General features: G+C 49.3%; 1 protein-coding gene across 2 annotated transcripts in view; it reads left to right on the top strand.

Annotated features, from left to right (window-relative positions):
- IL6R (interleukin 6 receptor) overlaps positions 1-11,386 on the top strand; it is a 56,880-nt gene extending 45,494 nt beyond the window's left edge. For both annotated transcript variants that reach the window (XM_047784466.1, XM_047784465.1), the window contains exons 9-10: positions 2,202-2,295; positions 9,508-11,386. In XM_047784466.1, the coding sequence (XP_047640422.1) occupies positions 2,202-2,295; positions 9,508-9,751 (338 nt within the window). In that variant the 3' untranslated portion in view covers positions 9,752-11,386. The remainder of the gene's footprint in view (positions 1-2,201; positions 2,296-9,507) is intronic.
- Positions 11,387-18,212: the final 6,826 nt, after the last annotated feature.

Here is an 18,212-nt window from a genome sequence, read left to right as displayed (position 1 = left end):
CAGGCTTGGGTATCCAGCTGCCCAGGTGTACCTACAGAAACCTCAATGTGTCTGAAAGAAAATGCCTGATGATGCCCTGGCTGTCTAACCCAAGTGTCTTTTTCTCCATCTTCCTCATCTCAGGACCTGAGACCACATCCTATGGGTTGCTGGGGCCAGGGGATTAGCTTCCTCTTCTTACTCTTCATCCGATGTCCCTCAGCAGGTCCTGTCACTTGTACCTTGAGGCATGCCCAGGAGCTGACCACCTCTCACCCCCTCCACTGCCAAGACTTGGTCCAGCCACTTTCCTCCTGTAGGACTTTGGAGCTGCCTGCCAGTCTGCTGGCCTTTAGTCTTAACCTTCAACAGACTCTTCCAACCACCAGCCAGAATGACTCTTAAAACCCACATCCAAGCTCTGCTTGGCTCAGCACCATCTCCTCCTCTGGGGAGGAGGAGAAAGCCAAAGACCAAACAAAGGCCCCATTCTCCATGGGATCAGGGCCTAGACTTCATCTCCCCTTTTCTCCCTCCACTTGCTCTGCCCTCCTGGCTCTTCCATGTGTGCTCGACTCATGGCCTCTGCACTTGCTGCTTGCTCTGCCCGGAGGCTCTTCCCCCGACCTCCATCTGGCCAGCCCCTTCGCACATTGAGGCCTCTGCTCGAATGCCCCCTTCTCAGGGAGACTTTTCCCGACCACCCAGTCTGGCTGACACCCCTCGCCCTCCCCCACTGTCCCTCTCTCTCTCCCCTTGCTACGTTGTGGTTTTCATCATTGCCCTCGTCGCTACCTACATCATATTACATACTTATTTGTTTGTCTGTCTCCCTGAGTTAGAATGTAAGATCCAGGAAGCAGGAGCTTTTCTGTCATCCTATTCTTTGCACCCCAGAGGCTGAGAACAAAGCCTGGCACATGATAGACACTCAATAAATATTTGTTGAATGAATGAAGGAACAAATACAAAAGATGATGAAATATTAGTAAATGAGTCAGCCAAGCAGTGTGTGAAATGACTGTCATTGCCAGGAGATGTAGGACATGCTGGGAAAGACCTGTCCTTGAGGTCAGTGCCCGCCGCCAGTCTGGGCTCAAGGCAAAGCCTGGATCCCCTGGGCACCTCAAGTGATGCCTGGCAGGTGACATCTTCAGCAGCAGTGGGTACCACTTAGAGTGGAAGAGCCTGAATCCCAAGTCCACGAGACTGCAAGTGTCTGCCTTTCTGGCAGGAGAGGATGATACATTTGCTTAGATGTACTCTCTGTCCAGTCCGGGCTCTTTCTCTCTCTGGCAGCCATAGGACAGACCTTTCTGCAGAAGGACACAGCTGCTGGGCAAGCTACTTTGTCCTTCCATTCATTCAACTACGTGTTTCGATGAGCCTGCTTTGTGCAGGGCACCATGTGTGCAGTTGGGAGTCTAAGAGTGAAAAAGACACATGTGGTCCCCCCCTTCAGGGAGCTCCGACTTGCAGGTGGAGCTGGAGGAGTAACCAAGAGGGGCACGGGGCCAGCGCAAAGCAGGGTCACTTCTCAAAGGAAACGACATCGCCTCATGCGATGCCCAAAGGCCAAGTAGGGACTGGACAGCACGGGGCTGCCGCAAAGAGAGATGTGTGTCCTGGGGGTGAAGAGAACGCGTGCGGAGGGCTCTAGGAGGAGAGGGGACCTGACGGAGACGGCGGGACGTTCACGTGGCTGGCCCTTGAGTACCAAGGGGGGAGATAGGCGAGCGGTCACACCCCCGTGGGGAACCTGCACCCAAATGACGATGTCAGGGAGGCCCAAGGGCTTTACATCAGACATTGTCCTAGGGGAGCCACCCTCGATGGGGTCCCCCAAGCCTCTCTTTCTTGCACTCCCTCTGAGCCTTGTGGGGCAGGCTGAACGGCCCTAGAGAAGTCTCTCTGAAAGCGAGTGAGAGTCTGGGGCTGGCCGCGGGAGCTCAGGAGTGCTGAGCTTGAGGTATGTTTCTTGCCAAGCGGCAGAATCCTGGGGTCTGTCAGAGCAGGCTGGGGGTGGCTCTTCTAGACGTGGCTTTGGCCAGAAATCTGGCCAACCTGTCAAGTGGCCTGGTGTTAACACAGAGCCATTTCCTCCTCCAGGGGTGAGATTCTTGGCATGGCACCTGCTGAGGGTTCTTTTCCCCTTCCTTGCCTCTGCTCCTCCTCCTCTTCTTTCTCGTCCTCTTACCTTTTTGTTTTTGTTTCTCCCTTAGTGCAAGATTCTGCGTCGGTACCATTGCCCACATTCTTGGTGGCTGGAGGTAGCCTGGCCTTCGGGACGCTCCTGTGCATTGGCATCATCTTAAGGTGAGGCGGGCCCGGGGGCACCCTCTGGGGGCCTCGTGTTTCTTATCTAGCCTTGCCAGTGCTTGGGTGGTGGCACTGGGTTGGAGAGCCAGGAATGCATTCAAGCTATATTTTAGAGGTGGAACTGACAAGATGTGATGACAGCTGAGATGAGAAGAATGGGATTTCCAGTAGTGGTTCAGCAGAAACCAATCGGTTTGATCCCTGGCCTCGCTCAGTGGGTTAAGGATCCAGCGTTGCCGTGAGCTGTGGTGAAGTTTGCAGATGCGACTCAGATCCTGCATTGCTATAACTGTGGTATAGGCCAGTGGCTACAGCTCCGATTTGAACCCCAGCCTGGGAACCTCCATATGCCGTGGGCATGGCCCTAAAAAGATTGAAAAAAAAAATGGGAAGAATGGAAGAGAGGGAGGCGTCAAGTCTGATCCGCAGGTTTCTAGCTTAAGCAACTGGGCAGTTGGGGGGTGTCAGCCACTAAGACCGGGGGAAGAACAGCTGAGTGAGAAATGCTGATCACACGTCGGCACCACTGGGGAAACCCCAAGTGGGCAAGTTTGGGAGATCATTCAGCTGGTTGGCAGCAGGTAGATGAGGCCAACTAACCTGGGAAATGCAACTGAAAAATTGTGAAGAGGAGGAGCTGAGAAAGGGTCTGAGAAGGAGAAGCAGCGGGAAAACCCAGTTGTGAAAACCAGTCAGAGAAGGTGTGTGTTAGACGCTGAAGAAACACCTTAGGTTCTGGGATTACGGTATGAATATGACCCTTGCTGTCTGCCAAGGGCCACATACGAAAATGATGAAAATACCATGTGAGAAGCACCACAACAGAGGTGTGTGCACTGGTGACTCCAAGGTGCCTGGCCAGATCTGCTTGGGAACATTCCATGTCTCAAAATAAACATACCTAGTGGGTCACCTTTAAATGCCCTGTCCATGGAGTTCCCGTCCTTAACAAACTACTAGGACCCGTGAAGACACGGGTTTGATCCCTGGCCTCACCTAGTGGGTTAAGGATCCAGTGTTGCCATGAGCCATGGTGTAGGTTGCAGACGTGGCTGGAATCTGGCGTTGCTGTGGCTGTGGTGTAGACCGGCAGCTGCAGCTCTGATTGGACTCCTAGCCTGGGAACTTCCATGTGCCACGGGTGTGGCTCTAAAAAGACGTAAATAAATAAATAAATGCATGTCCTGTCCTAGTGCCCTCCCCCTGTCAAGGTGAGGAAACACCCTGATGAAGGCTTGATTGGCACCCTGGTTCCTGTAGCACCATATGCCCATTTCATCCCATTCTCTATCTCTCCATGCGGTCACTGGTTTTGCCATTCATTCCCGAGCTTGCAGAGAAGGCGCCTAACAGTGCTCCCAATGAATGGGCAATAAAGACAGCTTCCAATGTTCATGATTTTCCTGCAGGAACTGACAATTGTGCCTGTGCTGAAGCCCTCACAGAAATCAGGCTGGGCCCTGACTTTGGATGGTGGTTCATTACAATCTTAACACAAGTTGAAGAGATTCTGTTCTTCCGGTCTCTTCCCTCGAGTGTGACTCTCCAGGGCCTCCAGCTGGTGACTGTGAGAGGCGGTCTTTGAGGGTGTTCTGGAAAGAGGGGTGAGACCTTGGCAGAGAGCTTTCCACATGGTAGCTCATTGGAGTCTCACAGTGACCCCCCAAGTAGCTCAGCCCCAAGGTGGTCTGGGTCGGAAGATGCACAAGATAACTCACACTGTGTACAGGGTTGTTTTTGCTTTGATTTAGCAGTGAAGTAGGGAACAAGCTCTCCCAGGGTGTGCAGAAGATAAGGGGCCCGAAGAGCGGAAGTAACTCCTCGGAGGAGCCGAGAACTCACTGAATCTTATATCTTTGGGCCACAGAGGGGCCACCCCAGCTTTTGGAGGTCTTCTTACTGCCTCCTAAGGATTCCTTGCCTCACCTCAGGCACCTATTTCTGTATTCTGTCTGCTTTGTTTTTTAGCCACACCCTCCGCATGTGGAAGTTCCCAGGCCAGGGATCAAACTTGCTCCACTTTGGTCATCCGAGCCGCAGCAATGACAACGCCAGATCCTTAACCTGCTGAGCCATAAGGGGCTCCATCTCTTCCTATTGCTATATCATTGTGGCTTCAAGAGGCCTTTTTTTTTTTTTTTTTGGTCTTTTTGCTATTTCTTGGGCCGCTCCCGCGGCATATGGAGGTTCCCAGGCTAGGGGTCGAATCGGAGCTCTAGCAGCCGACCTACGCCAGAGCCACAGCAATGTGGGATCCGAGCCATGTCTGCAACCTACACCACAGCTCACGGCAACGCAGGATCCTTAACCCACTGAGCAAGTGCAGGGACCGAATCCGCAACCTCATGGTTCCTAGTCGGATTCGTTAACCACTGCGCCACGACGGGAACTCCCAAGAGGCCTTTCTCATAACCCTCCATAGACCCTGTACATACCATGATTTCCACTTGACGGATGAGGAAATGAAAGCTGAAAGAGGTAGCACGGTTACAGCTAGTTAAGGGTAAGGCCAAGATTCAAAAGCTCATGCATTTTGGATAGGGCCTTAGGGGTCATTTAGTCCAACTCTTTAATTTTACAAATGAGAAAAACAGCCCTGAGAGGTAAGATGCGTTGCCCATAGACACACGACTTGTTAATAGAAGAGACAGGACTAGAACTCATGCCCTGAGAGTCCCTGCCCACTGCGCCAGCCTGCTGTCACCTGAGAGGTGGGCCCAGTAGGTCTTATCTGTCTACTGTTGGCCAGCGGCCCCACTAACAAGCTGCGCCATCTTGGTGCGCCGGGAACCACGAAGAGAAGCCATAGGCTGGGGGAATTGGCCACGGTGTCCATCACAGAGCTTGCTTGCTGAAGTGCTGATGGTATTTGTACTTGACTGGTTGCTACACAACCAGAGTCCCTGAAGGCAGAGAACTACGTATCAGTCATTTATTTCCTAGCCTGGTGAGTTTCCATTTCCTCCCACATAAGGCAAATTTATTTGAAGAGAGGCCAGTTATTTCAAGCAATGAAAAACCCCTCTACTCTCAAAGTCCTCCATGTCCAGAAAAGAGTAGAAATGCAGAGAGAGCTGCTGTGGGCCTGAGGTGACAAAATGGCTGGGCCACCATGGCGGTTGGGGTGGCCCTACTACAGTGGATGGAATGAGAGAGGCAGGTGAAGGAGGTAAAGCCTGCCAGCCTATGATGCCATCTTTTAATTTTCATACATTTACTGTGCTCCAGCAGAGCGTGGTGTTTTCCTAAATGTTTTTTTCCAACAATATCAGTGATAATTAAAAAAAAAATTTAACGTGCCATTGAAAACGGTGTGCCCGCTTTTTAATTGGACGTTATAATTTATAGGGGCCTTCTCCTCACCCTGTACCCTGTTCCCCACTGCTTCGCTCTTTATTTTATGCTATCTGGCACTGGTAAAATAGGATTCTCATAGCAGAGACTTTTCTGCACATTTATCTAGAATGGCTAACACTATTAGGTAAAGACCTCCTATGTGTATACCTCTAATTTAAATCATATTGTATTGAATGTATTGTCTCTTTTCTCTTCTCTTCTATTCTTTTCTGTTTTTTAGGGCCGCACCCATGGCATATGGAGGTTCCCAGGCTAGGGGTCTAATCGGAGCTGTAGCTGCCGGTCTACACCAGAGCCACAGCAACAGCAACGCCGGATCCGAGCCACATCTGTGATTTACACCACACCTCACAGCAATGCCGGATCCTTAATCCCCTGAGCAAGGCCAGGGATCGAACCTGCATCCTCATGGATGCCAGTCAGATTCGTTTCCACTGAGCCACGATGGGAACTCATTTCTTTTTTTTTTGTTTTTGCGCTGTGCCCATGGCACATGGAAGCTCCCTGGCCAGGGATGGAACCTGTGCCACAGCAGCGACCAGAGACACAGCAGTGACAACTTTCAAGTACCCTGGGTCACAGAAGTGGCTGGGTACAGTGAGTACCTTCTGTGGCCTTTGGGGGTGTGTGTGTCACTTTCTTTTGCTAGGTCTTGGTTTCATCTTTTCTTTTTCTTTTTTTCTTTTTTAATTAATAAGGATAATTGGAGTTTCCGTCCTGGCTCAGTGGAAATGAATCTGACTAGCATCCATGAGGATGCAGGTTCAATCCCTGGCCTTGCTCAGTGGGTTAAGGATCCGGTGTTGCATTGAGCTGTGTGGTGTAGGTTGCAGGTGCAGCTTGGATCCTGAGTTGCTGTGGCTGTGGTGTAGGCCAGCAGCTGTAACCCCGATGAGACTCCTAGCCTGGAAATCTCCATATGCCGCAGGTGCAGCCCTAAAAAGACAAAGCACTAAAAAAAAAAAAAAAAAAGTATGAGGGTTATAAGTTTTTAAAAAATTTCTTTTGGCTGCAGAACCTTTTCTTTAAACCGAGCATTAGGAGGCCCAGGTATGCAAATTAGGTAAAAGGTGGAGGCTGAGGGCAAATGAAGTCTGACAGCTCAGCTCTTTGTTCCTTCTATCCGCCCTGCACCCCTCCAGCCTCCAGGTCCTGCTCAGCCCTCTGCCTGGGGGGCGGGCAGTGCCAGCCATGGATGCATGCCAGGCTGGCTGATTACGGAGGCCTCTTAGAATTTAGTGATTTGCAGAAAAATTCTCATTCCTTCCTTAAAATATTTCAAAAGAAGGAAAGCTCATCTTTCTCAGTTACCCATCCAATTGCTTTGAAAAAAACTGAGGACAGGAGTTCCCATCGTGGCTCGGTGGAAATGAATCTGACTAGCATCCACGAAGACGCAGGTTCGATCCCTGGCCTTGCTCAGTGGGTTAAGGATCTGGTGTTGTCGTGAGCTGTGGTGTAGGTCGAAGACACGGCTCAGATCCTGCATTGCTGTGGCTGTGGCGTGGGTAGGCAGCTACCGCTCCGATTCAACCCCTAGCCTGGGAACCTCCATATGCCGCGGGTGCGGCCCTAAAAAGACAAAACAGACAAAAATTTAAAAAAATAATGAGTTCCCATCGTGGTGCAGTGGTTAACAAATCCGACTAGGAACCATGAGGTTGCGGGTTCAGTCCCTGGCCTTGATCAGTGGGTTAAGGATCCGGCATTGCCATGAGCTGTGGTGTAGGCCGGTGGCTACAGCTTGATTCGATCCCTAGCCTGGGAACCTCCATATGCCGCGGGAGCGGCCCTAGAAAAGGCAAAAAGACCAAAAAAAAAAAAAAGAATAAATTTAGCATTAGTTATAACATAAGCACGTCTTCCCATGGCTCCAGATTCTTAGTAAACCTCACTTTCGTCACTCCTCCCTGAGGTGGATAGACCCAAGTTCACTTATCAGCCTCCTCTTATGGCACATTTGTGTTGCGGTTTTGCTTTTATCAACAACACTGCGTTGAACATCTTGGTGCAAGAGCCTTTCATGGCTCTGCTCTTTCCTGAGGGTATCTTCCCAGAAGTGGAATTCTTGGGTCAGAGCGTCTGACTCTTTTGAAGCCCAGAGTTTAATGACTCCGTCCTCAGTGCTCTCATGAGGGAGGCGGCTTCCACCCAGGGACCCAGCATAGCGCCAGTAAGTGCCCCTGCTGTGTCCCCTTCCTGTGCAGTGCCTGAAGCCCAAGTAACATCCTGCAGATTGTTTATTCCATTTGGACCACCGGCTAAGAGCCAGTGGCAGATTCGGAGCCAGCTATCAATTATTTATCCCAACAAGGACAGGAATAGCCTGTCGATATAAAAAGAAACCCAAGGAAAATCCCCAAACCTTGTTGACACTGGTTTCCCCTCTTCCCTCCCAGCCCTTCCTGGAGTAGTGGGTGTTTGGTGGACTTGAGAGAGACCACCTTGCTCCCACATTGGGGGTCCACAGGCAGTAAGTTAGGAGGTGACGGAGTGGGAAGCAGGACGGGGGAGCTGCCCGGGCGGGCGCGGCTGCAGGGCCCCTGCAGGGAGGAGACCTGACTGTACCTTTGAAGATCGCTATCACCGCCTCATCTTTCTTTGGGCTGTCAAGTGACTTTTCTCAGCGACTGAGCCCTGGCTTTGGGCCCAGAGTGGAGCAGTGTGAACGAAGCTGTGATCAGAGAGATGTCTATCTCCTTCCTGTTTTAACATCGACTTTCCTGTCAGATGAGTCACTTGTGCCCAAGTGGTGCCCAGGGCCGGGTCTGTGAGAACGTGCCAGCGTGGTGGGAGGGGACCCCGAGGGCGAGGGAGAACTGGGGACGGTGGGACCACTGGAAGCTAGAGGAGCCAGAGGGCTCTTGAGGGAGCAGCACAGCCTTTTTGCTGCTGTGAAAGGCAGTTGCCATGACCTGCCTCTGGCGGCCTTGATTTGACTGAGAGGCCCATTTTCCTTCCCCACTGAAAGACTACTTTCTCTCTCTCTCTTTTTTTCTTTTTAGGGCCACACCCGCAGCATATGAAAGTTCCCAGGCTAGGGGTCGAATCAGAGCTGCAGTCCCCAGCCACAGCCACAGCCACAGCAGATCCCAGCTGCATCTTCAACCTGCGCTGAAGCTTGCAGCAACGCCGGCTCCTTAACGCACTGAGCCAGGAATTGAACCCACGTCCTCATGGATACTAGTCGGGTTCTTAACCTGCTGAGCCACAATGGGATGTCCTCTTTTTTTTTGCTTTTTAGGGCCACACCCGTGGCATATGGAGGTTCCCAGGCTAGGGGCTCCAATCAGAGCTACGGCTGCCAGCCTACACCACAGTCACAGCAATGCAGAATCCAAGCCACATCTGTGACCTACACCACAGCTCACGGCAATGCTGGATCCTTAACCCACTGAGTGAGGTCAGGGATCAAACCGGCAACCTCATGGTTCCTGGTTGGATTTGGTTCCTCTGCCCTGTGACAGGAACTCCTCTTTTTTTTTTTTTTTTTTTAAGTAAATTCATTTGGGGTTAATGATATGTCTCTCTGGGCAGTCTCTGGAGCAGGACAAATTAAGTTCTCAGTGCTATAAAGGGACACTCAAAGCCACATGCTCAAAACCTCAGTTTCCCCATGAGTCAGTTGGACCATCAGACAAACCCACTCTCTTGGGGTGTTTTTGATGACTCTTCAGTGGATCGTGTAGTTCCTGGTAACAAAAAACAGCTGACAAATAGTTAACACTCCTTAGAGCTGAAACCTGGGAGTGCCAGGCCACCAGGGCAGCCAGCTGTTGGTGTTTTTCTCTCGGGTTCATCACAGAGGGAACTTAACATGTGCATGCTTTGTCTTTGTGTATCTGTGTGAAGGTTCAAGAAGACGGGGAAGCTGCAGGCTCTGAAAGAAGGCAAGACGAACATGCATCCGCCGTATTCCTTGGGACAGCTGGTCCCTGAGAGGCCCAAGTCCACCCCAGTGCTCGTCCCCCTCATCTCCCCGCCTGTGTCCCCCAACAGCCTGGGGGACAACACCTCGAGGAACAGCCGACCAGAGGCCAGGGGCCCTCAGAGCCCTTATGATGTCAGCAACAGAGACTACTTTTTTCCCAGATAGCCAGCTGGGGGATGCCTGGCAGCCTGGGGCATCGGGCCCCCTGGGCTGCGTGGATGACACGTGGATGACAAAGCACAAACTGACTCTGCAAAAGACGCTTCTCACTGCCATTCCAGCTCATCTCAGGTGCGTGGGGCCTCTGGCTTCACCTTGACAGAAGGGCCCCATGGAAGATTCTGCGCTGGGTGGGAAAAGCTTGGCTGCATCTCTTCAGAAGGAGGAGGTGGTGGAGGTTTGGGACCATGCTTCCCCAGCTGCCCTGTTTACAGGGCTTAGAGTGAGCTCAGGCCCCCGTGAAGAGCGCGGTGTCAAGCCTCTACTGGACACTCATGCGGGCAGAGCCGGGGGGCTGTGGAGGCCTTGGGCCCCCCGGCTTGGTGGGGACAAGTTGCTGGCCACCCACACACCCTGATGTTTCTCCAGGAGCTGCACCCGGAGGCAAGTGGGGTGGATTTCCAGCCAAAGACCACCCCCCCGCACCCCCAGCTGCTTATCTCCTGGCCCACCACAGAGTTTCATCTTCTAGCTCAAACTCTTGAAACCCAAGTGCCTTCGCAACTCAGTTTTTTGAGGCCTGAGGCCGGCTCTCCTTAAACTGCCACCACTGGGGGAAGGTCTCCCCTGCTTTTCTTGCCCACACCTGAACAACAGCTGAGAGGGGGCCGAATAGTATCTCAGGGCCTGAGGGTTTGCAATGGAATTATGATTAGTTCCTTAGCACCATTTTTCTTTCTTTCCTTTTTTTTTTTTATTAACTATTTTTCTAAATGTGAATCATAATCCGACACACTTGCTGAATCCAGAAGCAACTGCACTAGCCGGATTGCCCTTTTTGGATCCCAGGACTTCAGCAGAGAAGCTAAGAGGAAGGAGGGGGTGAGGACAGGGTCTCCACTTTATCTATAATAGCATTGCTGAGGGGATTGCCTCTGCAAAGCAGCATCCTCCCAACCACCCCCACCACACACACACCCGCCCACCCTTCCCCCATCCCCCTGCCCTTTCCCCATTCCCGCCCCCATCTCCCCCCCCCAAAAAAAGGAGAACAGGAGTTAGGGAGGTTTCTGCCCCTGGCAAATCCACACTGCCTTACTCCAGCTTTGTTTATTTCGTTTTCAGCTGAGCCTAAGTAACCAGGGAAGAAAGTATTTATGCGAAAAGACCAAAGAACCTGGCAAGAGTGTATTTTAATTTGGTTTTTTAAAAACTGCTGACTGGTGGATCTTCAGAGGGTGGAAGAGGCCGCATTAGCAGACTGTCAGGGTGCAAATAACCTGTTGGGGGGTGGGGTGGGGGAAATGCACGATAATGTTGCTTAGCGCAAAACTGAGTCAAGTAAACAGGAGGAGAAAAAAAGATTTTCCCCTATTGGAGAAGAGACTCTGCTTTCCTTCTAAATTTTGGGTTTGCCTTTAAAAGCAAAAAAAAAAAAGCCTGCCTCTTCTTGAATTTAGCGGAAAAGCAGCTTGTTATTACTCCTGCAGGCGGTGGAGAAGGAAGGGGTGTCCAGCTCCCTGTCAGGGTTCTGGGAAGCTCGACTCCCACGGATTACCCAGCAGGTCAGCTGAAAATCCCCAGCTGTAAAAGCCACGAGCTTATCAGAGGAGGTTCATTAAAAAAAAAAAAAAAAAAAAATCCCTAACCTCAATGCCTTCCTCTTCTCAGTTAGTTCCTTGAATGTGATTCCGTTCAGCTAGTATTGAGGCACCGACTGCGGGTCCAGCCATGACGCCTCGCTGACCGCTTCAGCTCAGTTTTCTCTCCAGGCTTTGAAAATTCAGAGATATGAATGGTTCCTCCGCCAGGTACCCTCAAGTACCCTGGGATGTCCCAGAAGGAAGCTGTGATTAAAATCAGTCATGTAACCACCACTCAAAATGTACCAGACCACAAAGCCTTTCTAGTGGCCCCCCCGTCAGCAAAACAACCAGCAGCGCCAGACAGGTGGCAGAAGGATGGAAACGACCATGTTTTACGTACTGTTTGCCAGGTTCAACCTGTGACCGACCTTGGGCTCACAGAGCGATGTTCATGGCTGGCTTTGGCTTTAAATATCAGACCCTGTTGCCACTGCTTTTGGCAACTCATCTTAAGTTGACAAAAGTGAGGCAGGTGGTTTTTATTTTTTTTTTCGCTGAAGTTTCCTTGCTTGAGAATAGCAAAAATGCTGTTTAAGGGAAATGTGGAAAATGAGACTCTGCCTGAGAAAGGGTGGTTCTGTGCCCACGGTTCTTTAACTCTTGACAAAGTTTTACCCACGTGTAAATATTACCAGAGCCGGGCAGAGCGGTGCTAGTGGAAGATGTAAATCCAGATAACTCACGACTGCTGAGAGCTAGGCAGCTTTGATCTCCAAATTGTTATTGCTTTCATTATTATTGGAACGGAACTGCCTTTTTTTTTTTACATTGAAGAGGGGTTTTTTTTCCCTTAATTATTTTTTTTTTAATAAGCTAGTATAGATGAAGGAAAAATATTTGTCTTCTTCGGGTTGTAGGCCTTGCTCAGTGTACACAGGTCCACACCCTAAGCTTTCCCTGTCCTTGAATCTGGTCAGTGAATGTGGGTTTCAGTCCACAGGTCCTTCTAACCTGTGTTTCTGCAGCGCACGTGCTGTCTTTTATCCTCAACAGTGATGCAGCTCGGCCAATAATACCTGCAGCCATCTGCCACTCAGCCTGATGTGAAATGTTACAATTAACTCAGCGACAATTTTTGTGAAAGATGGGCAACTTATCCTGCTGGGTGGGAAAAGTTGAAACTATGCTCATTCAAAGTTTCGAAGTGGTATTAATTCTTGTAGCATTAATGGGAAAAACAATTTTTTTTTAACTGTTAAGGAGGTAGCATTGATTGTGTCTACAAAGCCTTTGGTATCCCTGAGTGCTCCTTGCCCTTGAGGCTCTGGGTTCAACTGAGTCTCTGCCATTTCCCCCGCTGGCCTCGAAGGGTGGAGGGTGGGATGGGGTGCGGGGTTGGGGGAAGGCAACGCCATTACCAGGCATGGAATCTGCTGCCAGAACAGGTTGGGAGCCTACCTAGGGGTGACCAGAGCGCAAGGGGGCAGGCTGGGAGTGGTCATGGGTTTGCGGGTTTCCCGCAGAATGTTCAGGAATGTCTTGCCCAGCTGCTTTGGTGCTGTACTATATCACCTCACTGAAGGCGTGTCAGATTGACCCAGCTGGGGAGGAGTCTGACACCAGCCCCAGGTGTTGGTGAGACATTTATCTTTAACTTGGAGAAGCAGGGGCAACCGATGGCCCTTCAGAACATAAGCCTGGATCCCAGCCTGTCTTTGCAGCAGTTGGCAGTGGGGCTGTGGCTGGAAGGGAGGCCAACTGGCTCAGCTTCTGTGCCAGACACTCCTGAGCGTCCCCTAAAGGTCCTTCCAGCATCAGGTCCTTGCTGTAGCCTGGCCCCAGCGCCAGTTTCTATGGCAACCTTAGTGATTATTAAAGAACACTGTCAGTTGTATGAAAATGTGCTCAAATGAAGAGCTGCTTCAGAAGGCAGGGATTGGAACCGCGTGTAGCAAGGCCGTTAATTCATAGAGAAACCACATTCAGAAGGAGATCACGCATCTGTTAAATAGAATACCTCAACTTTATATTTTTTGGAGAGAAATAATAGTTATAAGTGTTGTCTTTATTTTTTTACCTAATTACCTGAAAGCATATACCAAAGGCTGATGTCTGTATATTGGGCAAAGGGTCAGTATGATGTTTTTCAGTGATTTGTTTTCTTTTTACCAGCTATTTTGCATTTAAAGTGAAAATTGTAAATGTTTGAAATAAATGAGTTCTAAAAATATGCTTGAGAGGTAATGATGCTTTGGCACCTGGGTCATTTAAAGGGAAGACTCGCATGATTAATGAGGGGAAGGGAGTAAGGAAAGATGGGTTTAAAATTAAGGCATTACCAGGGAGTTCCCGTTGTGGCTCAGTGGGTTAATCTGACTAGTATCTCTAAGGATTCAGGTTGATCCCCGGCCTTGCTCAATGGGTTAAGGATCTGGCGTTGCTGTGGCTGTGGTGTAGGCCAGCAGCTCCAGCTCGGATTTGACCCCCAGCCTGGGAACCTCCATATGCCGCAGGTGTGGCCCTAAAAACAAACAAAAATAAACAATTTAAAAAAAAATTAAGGGAGTTCCCATCGTGGCACAGTGGTTAACAAATCTGACTAGGAACCATGAGGTTGTGGGTTCGACCCCTAGCCTTGCTCAGTGGGTTAAGGATCCCGAGTTGCTGTGGCTCTGGTGTAGGCCGGCAGATACAGCTCCGATTCGATCCCTAGCCTGGGGATCTCCATATGCTGTGGGAACGGCCCTAGAAAAGGCAAAAAGACCAAAAAAAAAAAAAAAAAAATCAAGGAGGACCATTTGGGGGTGAGTTTGTCCTTAATGCAAGTTAGAAATACCTCTGGGGAGTTCCCTTCGTGGCTCGGTGGTTAACAAATCCGACTAGGAACCATGAGGTTTCGGGTTCAATCCCTGGCCTTGCTTCAGTGGGTTAAGGATCCGGCGTTGCCGTGAGCTGTGGTGTAGGTCGCAGATGCAGCTCGGATCCGGCATTGCTGTGGCTCTGGCGTAGGCCACTGGCTACAGCTCTGATTAGACCCCTAGCCTGGGAACCTCCTTATGCTGTGGGTGTGGCCCTAGAAAAGGCAAAAAGACAAAAAAAAAACCCAAAAATAAATAAATAAATAAACCTGGAAAAAAACCCAGGTAAGTTTAAGGAATAGGTAGCAATTTCTCAAAAGACTTGAATTATGAAAGTATTTCCCAAAATGGGCCCCCAAGGTTTCCGGAAGGGGCGTGGGTGCTTCTGCCATGTTTACATCATTACAGGTGATGAACACGTAGGGAAGGAAAAGGAAGGGCCATTATTCATCAGAAAACTGTTTATTGGACGGGGAGGGGGTGTTAACAGCAACACAAAGGCAACCCAGCCCTCGTTGATTATCAGACAGGCTGCATCTGTCCCCTATTGAAAAGGGTCTTCAATAGGAGAAACTTGGGACCCAGCCATCCCACATCTTCCAAACAGAGGAAAGCTGCGGTGTGGATGCTCTGTGGATAAGAGTTGCTGTGTAAACAGTTCAGGGCTGGGGAGGAGGAAGCTGCATGGAAGCCTGGAAATTGTGTAACTCAGACTGAAAGCTGAAGTGTGAGGCCCCGCTGCGTGGCCCCCCCGCCCAGGGAAATAGACGAAAGCCGCAGGACCACACCTTCAGCACCCATCAACTCCTGGAGGACGCCACCGTCTCTTTTGAGGTTGGTCCCTGTCTCTCAGAAATTGACACAGGAAACAGATGTCCCCTGGGTGGCTGGGCTGTGTGGGCCCCATGGAGGGATGCAGGAGTGGGTGTGAGGAGGAGGAAGTGGGGGGAGTGTCTCCCTCTTCTCCACGGGGGCACTGTTAGGATGACATGGTTATCATGCTCTTTTTTTTTTTTTTATTACTCAAATGAATTTATCACATCTGTAGTTGTATAATGATCATAACAATCTAATTTCACAGGATTTCCATCCCACAGCCCAAGCACATCCCCCCACCCCCCAAACTGTCTCCTCCGGAGACCATAAGTTTTTCAATGTCTGTGAGTCAGCATCTGTTCTGCAAAGAAGTTCAGTCTGTCCCGTTTTCAGATTCCTCATGTCAGTGAAAGCATTTGATGTTGGTGTCTCACTGTATGGCTGACTTCACTTAGCATGATAGTTTCTAGGTCCATCCATGTTGCTAAAAATGCCAGTATTTCATTCTTTTTAATGGCTGAGTAATATTCCATTGTGTATATGTACCACATCTTCTGGATCCACTCCTCTGTCGATGGACATTTAGGTTGTTTCCATATCTTGGCTATTGTAAATAGTGCTGCAATGAACATTGGAGTACATGTGTCTTTGCGAGTCGAGGTTTTCTCTGGATAGATGCCCAGGAGTGGGAAGGCTGGATCAAATGGTAGTTCTATGTTTAGTTTTCTGAGGAATCTCCATACTGCTTTCCACAGTGGTTTCACCAGTTCACATTCCCACCAACAGTGTACTAGGGTTCCTTCTCTCCCCCCCCCCCCCCCCCCCCGCCCCAGCACTTACTGTTTGTAGACTTTTGGATGATGGCCATTCTGGCTGGTGCAAGGTGGTACCTCAGAGTGGTTTTGATTTGCATTTCTCTAATAATGAGTGATGTTGAACATCTTTTCATGTGTTTCTTGGCCATCTGTATGTCTTCTTTGGACCATGCTCTTTCCAGAAGAATTTGGGAGAGCAGATGGTGAATCTTGCAAAAGATGGCAAGGAACACTCAGTTACTGGAACAGCCACTTAGAAAAGCATTTTCCTTATTTATTGACACCTAAGGAGACTAAACTTTTCTCCAGGTTTTGGGAGAAGCCCGGGCTGGAGGCAAGGAAGTGTGTGGGTCTTCCTGCAGTAGGAGAAGTGTCCTGTCGAAAGTCCTGAAACTGGTTAAACGCAGTAGGCCAGGACTAGAGCTGGGGACGTGACAGCCCCTCCGGCAGAGTGGCGACCAGGTGGGCTGGCCTGTGGCCAGTCGCTTACACAATCCTGAGCATGACAGTTAGCCCCACTGTCCTTCAAATACTGACCAACGCCTCATTTGCCTGTGAAAGTCCTGTCTTCTGCCAACACACGTCATTGCAAAACAGAACAAAACGACAAGAAAAAACAAAACCGAACAACCTCAGCTATGTCCAATTTCATACAAGCAGGTAACAATCCAAAACATGAATACAATTAAGTTTTCAGTAAAATCCAGAAACCCCATATCATAGGCAGATGCGATGTTCAGTTAGGATGTTTCTTCTGAGGTAACTTCAAATTGCTTAGTAATTCGCAAATAGCTTACTGTGTTCACAACAGCCTACTATGTAATGGGAAGCTGCATTTTAATATTTCATGATGATTTTTTTAAAGAATGCAGTTTATCAGGGGAACAGTTGTCTTTTTTTTTTTTTTTCCCCCCACTGTACAGCAAGGGGGTCAGGTTATCCTCACATGTATACATTACAATTATATTTTTCGGAGTTCCCGTCGTGGCGCAGTGGTTAACGAATCCGACTAGGAACCATGAGGTTGCGGGTTCGGTCCCTGCCCTTGCTCAGTGGGTTAACGATCCGGCGTTGCCGTGAGCTGTGGTGTAGGTTGCAGACGCGGCTCGGATCCTGCGTTGCTGTGGCTCTGTGGCTCTGGTGTAGGCCGGTGGCTACAGCTCCGATTCAACCCCTAGCCTGGGAACCTCCATATGCCGCGGGAGCGGCCCAAGAAATAGCAACAACAACAACAACAAAAAAACAATTATATTTTCCCCCCACCCTTTCTTCTGTTGCAACATGAGTATCTAGACAAAGTTCTCAATGCTATTCAGCAGGATCTCCTTGTAAATCTATTCTAAGTTGTGTCTGATAAGCCCAAGCTCCCGATCCCTCCCACTCCCTCCCCCTCCCATCAGGCAGCCACAAGTCTCTTCTCCAAGTCCATGATTTTCTTTTCTGAGGAGATGTTCATTTGTGCTGGATATTAGATTCCAGTTATAAGTGATATCATATGGTATTTGTCTTTGTCTTTCTGGCTCATTTCACTCAGTATGAGATTCTCTAGCTCCATCCATGTTGCTGCAAATGGCATGATGTCATTCTTTTTTATGGCTGAGTAGTATTCCATTGTGTATATATACCACCTCTTCCGAATCCAATCATCTGTCGATGGACATTTGGGTTGTTTCCATGTCTTGGCTATTGTGAATAGTGCTGCAATGAACATGCGGGTGCACGTGTCTCTTTTAAGTAGAGTTTTGTCCAGATAGATGCCCAAGAGTGGGATTGCGGGGTCATATGGAAGTTCTATGTATAGATTTCTAAGGTATCTCCAAACTGTTCTCCATAGTGGCTGTACCAGTTTCCATTCCCACCAACAGTGCAGGAGGGTTCCCTTTTCTCCACAGCCCCTCCAGCACTTGTTATTTGTGGATTTATTAATGATGGCCATTCTGACTGGTGTGAGGTGATATCTCATGGTAGTTTTGATTTGCATTTCTCTTATAACCAGCGATGTTGAGCATTTTTTCATGTGTTTGTTGGCCATCTGTATATCTTCTTTGGAGAAATGTCTAATCAGGTCTTTTGCCCATTTTTCCATTTATTGATTGGCTTTTTTGCTGTTGGGTTGTATAAGTTGTTTATATATTCTAGAGATTAAGCCCTTGTCAGTTGCATCATTTGAAACTATTTTCTCCCATTCTGTAAGTTGTCTTTTTGTTTTCTTTTGGGTTTCCTTTGCTGTGCAAAAGCTTTTCAGTTTGATGAGGTCCCATGGGTTTATTTTTGCTCTAATTTCTATTGCTTTGGGAGACTGACCTGAGAAAATATTCATGATGTTGATGTCAGAGAGTATTTTGCCTATGTTTTCTTCTAGGAGTTTGATGGTGTCCTGTCGTATATTTAA

The sequence above is a fragment of the Phacochoerus africanus genome, chromosome 6 (genome assembly GCF_016906955.1).
Source record: "Phacochoerus africanus isolate WHEZ1 chromosome 6, ROS_Pafr_v1, whole genome shotgun sequence".
NCBI lineage: Eukaryota > Metazoa > Chordata > Mammalia > Artiodactyla > Suidae > Phacochoerus > Phacochoerus africanus.
The sequence above is the reverse complement of the archived record's forward strand: the minus strand, read 5'-3'. Positions and strand labels throughout refer to the sequence as shown.